Source organism: Phragmites australis, chromosome 17, assembly GCF_958298935.1.
Source record: "Phragmites australis chromosome 17, lpPhrAust1.1, whole genome shotgun sequence".
Classification (NCBI taxonomy): Eukaryota; Viridiplantae; Streptophyta; class Magnoliopsida; order Poales; family Poaceae; genus Phragmites; species Phragmites australis.
The window spans coordinates 25,970,903-25,980,820 of NC_084937.1; the positions used below are offsets into that span (position 1 = coordinate 25,970,903).

A 9,918-nucleotide genomic window follows, 5' to 3' on the forward strand; every position below is an offset into this window, starting at 1 on the left:
GGTCCAATTATCTATAACGACTGAGTTTTCTCAAGGCCGCCGACTTCTCTAGTCAGAGCTACAGGTAAAAACTTGAAACCTAAGTAATAAATCCATTAGCTATAGTCGTATAGAGGTACCATCTTGATTGTTCGGGAATCAAACTAATAGATACAGAAAATTTTCTCAGAGGTTTTGGCAATTGAGTTGTCCATGTACATATTTTTGTAGCAGTCTATGTCTTATTTTATTCATCCAGTGCCTGATTACCCTTGGATATTGAAGCCAATACAATTTTGGTGGATCACCGGCTAACAAAGGTGATAAACTTCTGTTTTGGCATATACAATTATACTAAATCTTTTATTTATATATAACTGGTGCTGCAAGAAAAGGCTTGTTGTGTTTCTGACAAGATTACGAGTGCTTGTACAATATGGCAAACTTTAGTCATGTAATCCATTTTCTTTGGGAATATAGTGTCGTCCTTCCATACATCTTTTGGTCTTAATGCTGCTCTATTAGTTAGCGGACTATAGTTTTCTCTACATTTGCCCTAGTAATATTCTCCTATAGAATGAAATATGCATTGTAAAATTGCACCTTGATGAAATTTTTGTGATGTGTTTTTGGCTATTGAAATTGACAGACAACTAAAGTACATGTTCTACATGTTATCATACACACATATACTTTCTCTTTATTATCTCCCTTTTACAGTTCTATTACAACTAAAGTATTATTTCTTTTCTTTTGGTATTCCATAACTTAAAGTACTCTAGATTGTTAGTAATACTATGGCTAAAAATTTGACTCACGGTTCTCTTTGTGACAATCTACACATGATAGCTGTGGGAGCTTTAATCCTTCCTCTTGGCTGTTAAACTGTTGTTTAGTTATGTCCTAATACAGCTAGTACAAAGACTATCATTTGGCACTTTGTTGGTGATATGTGCTTTAAAGTTCAAACATATAACATTTAGGATTATATTTATTTTTTTCCTCAATCATGCCAAAGGACTATACATTTAGGATAACATAGTTACATTCGGTGTAATGAATTTATCTAATGTGCTATGGATTTATGATATTGTCTTATTTTTTTGTTTTTATATGCAATTTGTGGTAATTAATTTATTAGGGATAGTTTTTAGCAACTTTATGCCAAAATTTCTAAATTTTTGATTTTTTTTTAATTTCATTCTAATAAATATGATATATCATGTTTATCGGTGATCTCTGGTAAATTTTAATTTCGACAACAAATACCCTGACCATGACACACTTCTAGACTCTAAAGTATACCCTAACAACTTTGCCATCCTTATGGCTACTCTTACTATAACTTATAGTGACTCAGTGGCAAGGGGAGGAGATCACCCCTGTTTATACTTGTGCAAGACCATTGGAATGTTGCCATGTCGGATATTCCACACACTTTTTACAAAATATCTAAACTCTAGAAATTTGCTCACCTGTATCTAAAACATAGATATTTTCTACCATACAAAAATATCTATGTTCAATACATTTCTGTACTTTACCATGAAGCATGGCAGTTCTAGTCTCTTATTATCTTCAAACTATTCTAGAGAATTCAAAGTTTGCATTGAAACTTTAACACCTCAATTTCAATTAAGGATCTAAAGAATGATTGATCTTCTTGATAGATAATTTGAATTCTCATGAAATGTCAAAGATGTTGGTCACATGTTGGGCTCTTTTGCATGCATGTAGGAAAGTATTATATGATGATGTATTCCAAAGCCCTCTTACCACTTTCAGTTTTATCAGAAGCTATATTGAATAGTAAGAAATGATCGAGTTCATCAGGAAATCCATCTAAAAATGGAGAAGAAATAAGTAAAATGCATATATGGAAGCCTCTGCCTAATGGAATGGTGAAACTTAATTCAGTGCAGCAGTGTCTCGATCGGAAATTAAGGGAAGTGTTGGAGTAATTTGTCGGAGATGGTGTGGGCAAATTTGTGGTTGCAAGTGCTTTAGTTTGAGAAGGCATAAACCATTCATCTACAGTAGAAGCTTTAGGATGCAAGGCTTTGTTTCTTGCAGCAGATTGTAATGAGAAACGATTATGCATTGCTTCGGACTGTATGGAAGTAAAAAAGCAACATCAAGAACATGCCAAGGTGGCGCTATATAGCAGTACCCAAGGAGGCATAAGTCATTTTAGGATCTATGTTGGCCAGTATCATATTAAAGTTTTGGTTGGACGAGACGTGTAACTAAAATAATATCTAAATTGTGACGAATAATTTACTTATCATAATCGATATTATGATAACCCATGATAGTAAACTTCTAAACAATCATTCTAGCTTGGATTCATCAACCCAAACTAGGAGTGTCATTCGGTCTTGATCCACAAATCGATCCAATAGTCCAGCACCACAAGACCGTAACACGTATATATTGCGATGACATGATCGTTGGCACCAAGCACGATCCACGCGATCATAGAAAGGGAAAATTCCACAGCGTAGTGTGCACGTATTTTTTTTATCTTAGTTGTATATTTGTGTTAAGATTCGTATAAGAAAATTAGGTGAAAAATATATGAGATATTCAAATAGAAAGATGAACGGTCGAGTTGCGTAGTTGCATTTCCAATCCGACCATCCGCTTTCTTTCTCCCTCGCGTGTCTCCTTCCCCCCTGCCCCGCCCCGCTCCACGCGGCCAAGGCCACGGGTGGCCTCCTCGGCTTCCCCGGCCTCTCCCTCCCGCGCCGAACTCGCCGCGCCCTTCTCCCTCCCCATCTTGACCGTTTCCGTCCGTCTTATCCCACCCGCCCCCGTTTCCTCGCACGCCCAAGACCAAAGCCAAGAAACCGCAGCTAGCGCGAGCCGCGCACCGCACCGATCGCCATGGAGCCGGACGACGACGCGCTGAGGGAGGTGGCGCGTGCGCCGCCCCAGCAGCGCCGCGGGATCTCCTACAGCCAGCCGCTGTCGCGGGACGTCGCGTCCGCGCGCCGCGCCACAGTGCGCAACCACAGCCTCGACGACGAGCACATCCTCCCGGCGTCCCACTCCCTCTCCTACACGCACCACGACCCCTCCGCCGGGGTGCCCGCAGGGTACCACCCGCCGCTCCCGCCGCACAACCACCACCACCCCAGCGGGTCCTACTCCGCCGCCAACGCCCGCCGCTCCGCCGGCGGCGCCAGCGAGGGGTCCATGACGCTCGAGCGCGCCATGTCCGAGTACGGCGGCGGGCACGGCACCCTCCCGGAGTTCGTGGGCGGCGGCGGCGGCAAGGGCATCTTCCGCGTGCCGCTCCGCGCAGCCATGCACCCAGGCCGCCCGCCCCCGCTCGAGGTGCGGCCCCACCCGCTCCGCGAGACGCAGGCCGGGTCATTCCTCCGCTCGCTCGCCGCCGAGCCGCAGCGCAGGCAGCTCTGGGCCGGGGCCGAGTCCGGGATCAGGGTGTGGGCGCTCGACGAGGTGTTCGCAGGGTGGGGCGCGGGCGCGCGCCGCGGCGACGAGGGGAGCGCGCCGTTCCGCGAGGGCGTGCCCGCGCCTCCCGCGCTCTGCATAGCCGTGGACAGGGCCAACCGCCTGCTGTGGACGGGGCATAAGGACGGGAGGATCCGATCGTGGCGCATGGACCTCGACGCGGCCGCCACGGCGCCCGCGCCCCCGGCTGCTGGCGCCGGCGACGGCGGTGGGAGCTGCCACGGCGGGGGCTGCAATGCGCCGGTGTTCAGGGAAGCCCTCACGTGGCAGGCATACGGCAGGACGCCCGTGCTCTCCATGGTCGTCACTTCCTATGGTGAGCATGCCATCTATGATCCTCATTGCGATAGCAATGGCAATGCATTTCTGTTGCTGCAAGTGTGCTAGATCTAGCTGCTCATTGGCATCTCTGCATGCATCTGAATTACGAATTCAATTCAAATGTTGTGACAGTTTGAATCTAATAACAGGTGAGATATGGTCGGGTTCCGAGGGCGGGGTCATAAAGGCATGGCCTTATGATGCCATTGCCAAATCTCTCTCGTTATCACCAGAAGAGAGGCACATGGCTGCATTGTTAGTTGAGAGAGCTTACATTGACCTCAGGAACCATTGCACGGTTGGTAACGTTTGCTCTTTGCCCGCTTCTGATGTGAAATACATGCTAGCCGATCATTCTCGGGCCAAAGTTTGGACTGTGACGAGCATGACATTTGCTCTCTGGTATGTATATCTTCACCTACTACATAGATGAAATGTGCCCCCCCCCCCCCCCGGCACAGTAGCTGCTTTAACCCACCAATTCTACTGATCTGAACTACCTGCTAATTTAACAGGGATGCTCGTACAAGGGAGTTGCTCAAAGTATTTGGGATGGATGGGCAAGTTGAGTCAGCAAAGCTAGAGACTCCAGTCATGCCAGAGCAACCTATGGAGGAAGAGGTCAAAGTAAAACCTTCAAAGAAGGACAAGTCACAAGGTTCTTTGAACTTCTTCCAGAAATCTAGGAATGCCTTGATTGGAGCAGCCGATGCGGTGCGCAGGGTTGCAACAAAGGGGACATTTGTCGAAGATAACCGTAGAACTGGAGCAGTGGCTCAAGTAATGGATGGAACCATCTGGTCAGGATGCACAAATGGCTCCATTATTCAGTGGGATGGAAATGGGAACCGAGTGCAAGAATTTCAGCATCATACTTCTTCTGTGCAGTGCATAAAGGCACTCGGAGAAAGGGTGTGGGTGGGCTATGCCAGTGGCATGATTCAAGTCATGGATGCTGAAGGCAACATTCTTGCAGGATGGACTGGACATAGCTGTCCAGTCATAAGGATGGCTATTGTCGGTTCTTACATTTACACACTGGCACATCATGGTGGTATTCGGGGATGGCCACTGACTTCTCCTGGACCTCTTGATGATATTATCCGAACTGAATTGTCTAACAGAGAGCTGTCATACACTAGAATGGAGAAGATAAACATAATGGTGGGAAGTTGGAATGTAGCACAGGGGAAAGCATCTGCTGAGTCACTTAGATCATGGTTGGGTAGTGTGTCCTCTGATGTTGGGTTGGTTGTTGTTGGATTACAAGAGGTTGAGATGGGTGCGGGATTTCTTGCCATCTCTGCAGCAAAAGAAACTGTAAGATACCTGATCCTACCTTCAGTAGTTTATATGTTCCCTCTTTTTGTTGTTCAATTCGATCTGTCATTAGTTGTTGCTTTAAATTATGAGATTATCTATTCACCACGTTCTATTTTCATTTTTTCCCCAGTAACCAGGATTTTTGTTGCCAATCAGTACAGCAATATGATTTTGCCAATCCGTACCAGCATTTTCAAATTTAATATATTTTGTGTTATGTAATACTTGAGATAAACGTGACTTGCATTTATATCTGTTATTGATGAAATGAATGATATATAAAAAAATAGATGGTGAGCGATTGAATTGCCCATTAGAAATCCCTTTTGTCAGGGATTAACAATTTTTTAATCCTCTTTGACCTTTATGGTGTAATTCACAATTAGAACTGTCACAGTGGCTTTTGTCATCGCATTGTTGTATGTAAGCATTATGTACATTTGATTCAGCTTTTGTTCTTCGTGGTTTTAGGTAGGACTTGAGGGCAGTGCGAATGGGCAATGGTGGATAGACAATATTGGCAAAGCGCTTGATGAGGGAACATCGTTCCACCGAGTTGGTTCTAGGCAGTTGGCTGCATTGCTTATTGCTGCATGGTATTGGCTTGTCATGAGCTAGTTTCTTAGAATTAAACTACAAATTTCTCGTCACATAATGATTCAATCAACAATTTGTTTAATTACCATTCTCATGTGATATACATAACATGGAAAATATTAACTTTTCAAGGGCAAGAAAGAGCCTTAAGCCATATGTTGGTGAAGTCGATGCTGCTGCAGTGCCATGTGGTCTTGGACGTGCTATCGGCAATAAGGTACGTGATGATATAGATGTACAGGCAGTCATTTTGCCCATCAGATTTTCATCCTAATGCTATGATGTTATCTACAGCTAACGTAAATAATCACTAATGATTCACTTAAAAAGACCAAAACTGACAAGTTACCAAACATGGCAAATTGAACGTTGAAGTGGCTGTAGTCACTTCTAAGAAAATATTCAAGGCATATTTTCTCTCTGCACTTCTTCAAATACTCCATTTGGCCATATCCGCATATGTTATGTTGGAACTTGAAATTCTAGTGATGATTACAAAAGCAAGGCTCCTGAGTAGGGAAAGAAAATTTGCATGTAGCAGCAACACATAGTAGTCATTACTCTGTTTTATCTTTTGTTTAATGCGTTTAAGTCATGCTCCCCAGTTCTTGTGTTTGTGTCATGACAATTCATTCTCCTGCAGGGTGGTGTAGGATTAAGAATAAGAGTATATGACCGTAAAATGTGTTTCGTGAGCAATCATTTTGCTGCACATCTGGAAGCTGTGAGCAGACGCAATGCTGACTTTGACCATATTTATCGGACAATGGCTTTCAACAAACCTCATGGATCCACAGGTTCATTTTTCACATTTTCTGAAGTGATTCTTTTTTCTGGCATTGAACTTTAGGTTTTATGTATTTTTCCATTGAACTTTAGGTGTTACATATTACATAATACTGTTTTCATCCCGAAAAGTGTTTTCATAACCCTTTTTGTTTCTTGTGATGCAGCTTCTGCTACATCTGTCCAGTTGCACAGAACAGTGAATGTATGTGTCATCTAACCCTCAAACTATTGACAATAATGAATTATACTGATGTCCAGATGTTTTGGTAATGTCAGGTCAGTGGAAATCAGGTTGAAGAAGTAAGGCCTGACCTGGCTGAAGCTGACATGGTTGTATTTCTTGGCGATTTCAACTACCGGCTTCATGGTATCACATATGATGAAGCAAGGGACATGGTTTCACAAAGAAGCTTCGATTGGCTAAGAGAGAAGGATCAGCTTCGAGCAGAAATGAAAGCTGGAAAGGTGTTTCAAGGAATGCGTGAAGGACTGATCAAATTTCCTCCAACTTACAAATTCCAAAAGCACCAGCCAGGTCTCGGAGGTATGTATGTGCTGCTGCTTGCAATATTTCGATTTCTTCTCTCTATTCAACTGGTTATGTATTTTTGCCCCTGACCCACTTAGTAAGCTCTGATTCTTGCTTTGCATCATCAGCGCTGAAACCTTTTATCAACTTCCATGTAGGGTATGATTCGGGTGAGAAGAAGCGGATACCTGCTTGGTGCGATAGAGTACTATATCGTGACAGCCGTTCAGTATCAGTAGCTGAATGCTCATTGGAGTGCCCTGTAGTTGCTTCAATTACATCGTGAGATACTATTACACTAATTTTCGCCCTTAAGATGGCCCATCATTCCTTTGATCCATACTCATTTCTTTTGTTCTGACATAGGTATGTGGCATGCATGGATGTCACAGAGAGTGATCATAAACCTGTCAGGTGTACATTTAGCATTGATATTGCAAGAGTTGATGAGTTAATAAGAAGGCAAGAGTATGGAGAAATAATTGAATCGAATGAAAAAGTACGTTCTTTGCTTCAAGAAGCTTGTTTTGTTCCAGACACTACAGTTAGCACAGGCGAAATTACGCTGGAAAATCAAGAGAATATTGTCTTCCGAATTACCAATAACTGTGAAACAAGCAAAGCAGCCTTTGAAATCCAATGTGAAGGACAGTCAACCAAGAAGGAGCACGGAAGTAAATCAGAGCTTCTTCCAAGGGCATCCTTTGGCTTCCCACTTTGGCTTGAGGTAAGAATTATTGTACTATCCTACTTTGAGATTTGTGAGGACAATTTTGTATGTAAGTTAGTTTCTGTATAGCTTGCATTCTTATATCTTCCCCATATGCATGATAACACACTCCCGCTTCTCTACCAAAGAATGAAGGATATCACACTGCTACAGTATCAAAGCTTCAACCTGAAACTCATGTTATTAAAGTTCCAGCCTAGATTTACGCAAGTCAACACCTGGAACCTATGATCCATTGATGATTAGTCCATAATCACCAACTAATATATGATAAACAAATCAATTGGCCTTCTGTCCATATGTACCAATATTTTGTCATGATATTTTGTCATGATCAAAATGTTACAATGGCCAAGTGATTGTAATTTGTACATGACACGGAAGTAGCTTCTGATGTTAGGGAACAGTTAATCTACTGCATGGCACAGGTGCTTTTGTAGTCAATTTTTTTTTTGTATTAGTTACTGATTTACTATATCACACAGGTCCAACCAGCGGTGGGTCTAATTAAACCAGGCGAAACAGTGGAAATTACAGTCCATCATGAAGACTTTTACACACAGGAAGAGTTTGTAGATGGAATACCACAAAACTGGTGGTGCGAAGATACCCGGGATAAGGAGGCTATTCTTAGAATAAACATAACAGGTAGCTCCTCAACTGAGACCAAGACGCACACGATCAATGTCCGGCATCGCTGCCCGGTGTCATCAGCGCCCCCAGCTATCATCAACCAACCAGCAGCTGTTGCTCCACCAAGCAATGTTCTGTCCAACGAGGCACCTTCAAAGCGATCTTCCAAGAAGAGCCAGTCAAACCATCGACAGCAGCAGCAACAAGATTATGCACAATTTGGGAGCTCAGATGTACATGACCTGTGCCGCATGCGTTGTCCTTGAGACCTATACAAAGAAGTATCAATACTGAAGTTGTGTCTAGGAGATGGGAATCGTGAGCCTTAGATTTCTCACGTCAAGTCTAGGAGGAGTTGCTCCAGTTCTGTACATATGCTTCACTTACCTCTGTCAGCTGCCATTCTTTCATGTTAACCCAAAACAAGGAGTCTAGAGATGAGTTTACACCGTCAATAAGTTCTTTTTGTACTCTTGTTTCTTAAGGAGGACAATCTAGAGAGATGAATTCAGGGAGAGTAATCTTGTGGATGAATGAAGAACGCGTAATGTACTATGTCCCATAGATTTACCTTAGGTTTGGTCCTTTTTTTTCTACTCAAAAGTTCTAATGATCTTGTACTTCATGATTATTTTGTTTTGTTAATAAGAGATCAAATGTTCATTCCCTTCAATCATTTCATAATACCTATGTTATTGATCTTTTTGATTTAGTGTTACTGGCTCCAAAAAAAATTCAACTCAAGGACGTTTGTGACAACAGTTTTCAGGCCTGTTCAGACAAAATCTATTGTCAAATGGAAGGAAATGCAGACAAATTTCATACTAATATTATTCCTCATATCCTTCTTGACAGCCAAAATTAGCATTTGTAATGCTCTATTCTGCAACTAATCGCAGGCCCCCTCTCAAAAACAAAAACAAAACTAATCGCACGGGGCATAAACCCTCTTCGGCAATTCAGCCTCCTCCACCTCCCCTCTCCTCCAGCTGACCAGCTCGTCGTCCCCATGGCGCTGAAGGTCCTCATGGTAAGCCGTCACCGGTGCCGCTTAGGTCATGGTGACCAAAGACTTTGCCCAGTATCGCTAGCTTTGTGCAACAATCCAATGTTCTAATCATGTCGCAACATCAAGTGGTTGTAGTTGTTACTATTGTAACACCCTAGGGACCACCACAAGCACGGAGCGCTACTAATCTAACCTACGGGCCCGCCGAGTAAGAAAATTTTCAGCAACACCTCCCATGACATGCCCAGGAAGCACAATCCTCAATCCATCAAATGTCAAATGCAAACAAGGTTTTTTATTTTTTACTTGGGTTGCTCCAGTCGCAATGCTGCAAGATGAGCAGCATTACTAAGTACTTCCTTGCATTACTAAGTACCATGAAATGAAATCCTAGTTCTTCCTTCAAAATAATGAAACCCTAGTTTATAAATTTTCCTTGCATTACTAAGTACCATCAAACTGATGTTACAACCAAAAAGACAGAGTGAAGGTGATCATGCATAAGTCGTGCTGCTACCCATCCTGCATGCT

The 9,918-nt window shown here is 43.1% G+C and overlaps 1 protein-coding gene across 1 annotated transcript; it reads left to right on the forward strand.

Annotated features, from left to right (window-relative positions):
• Nucleotides 1-2,612: 2,612 nt before the first annotated feature.
• LOC133897894 (type I inositol polyphosphate 5-phosphatase 13-like) lies at nucleotides 2,613-9,256 on the forward strand. Its single transcript, XM_062338722.1, has 11 exons — nucleotides 2,613-3,772; nucleotides 3,927-4,179; nucleotides 4,293-5,097; nucleotides 5,572-5,696; nucleotides 5,830-5,914; nucleotides 6,341-6,494; nucleotides 6,651-6,688; nucleotides 6,763-7,030; nucleotides 7,174-7,297; nucleotides 7,382-7,742; nucleotides 8,231-9,256. Exons 1-11 carry the CDS (start codon nucleotides 2,866-2,868, stop codon nucleotides 8,642-8,644), a joined length of 3,534 nt encoding a protein of 1,177 aa, XP_062194706.1. The 5' UTR covers nucleotides 2,613-2,865; the 3' UTR covers nucleotides 8,645-9,256.
• Nucleotides 9,257-9,918: the final 662 nt, after the last annotated feature.

What these genes read in the sequence shown, in the direction of transcription:
- LOC133897894 (XM_062338722.1), top strand. Translation starts at nt 2,866, where the DNA reads ATGGAGCCGGACGACGACGCGCTGAGGGAGGTGGCGCGTGCGCCGCCC. An exon ending in TCTCTGCAGCAAAAGAAACT is followed by an intron (nt 5,098 to 5,571) that starts GTAAGATACCTG and finishes TCGTGGTTTTAG; the next exon opens with GTAGGACTTGAGGGCAGTGC. An exon ending in GCATTGCTTATTGCTGCATG is followed by an intron (nt 5,697 to 5,829) that starts GTATTGGCTTGT and finishes TAACTTTTCAAG; the next exon opens with GGCAAGAAAGAGCCTTAAGC.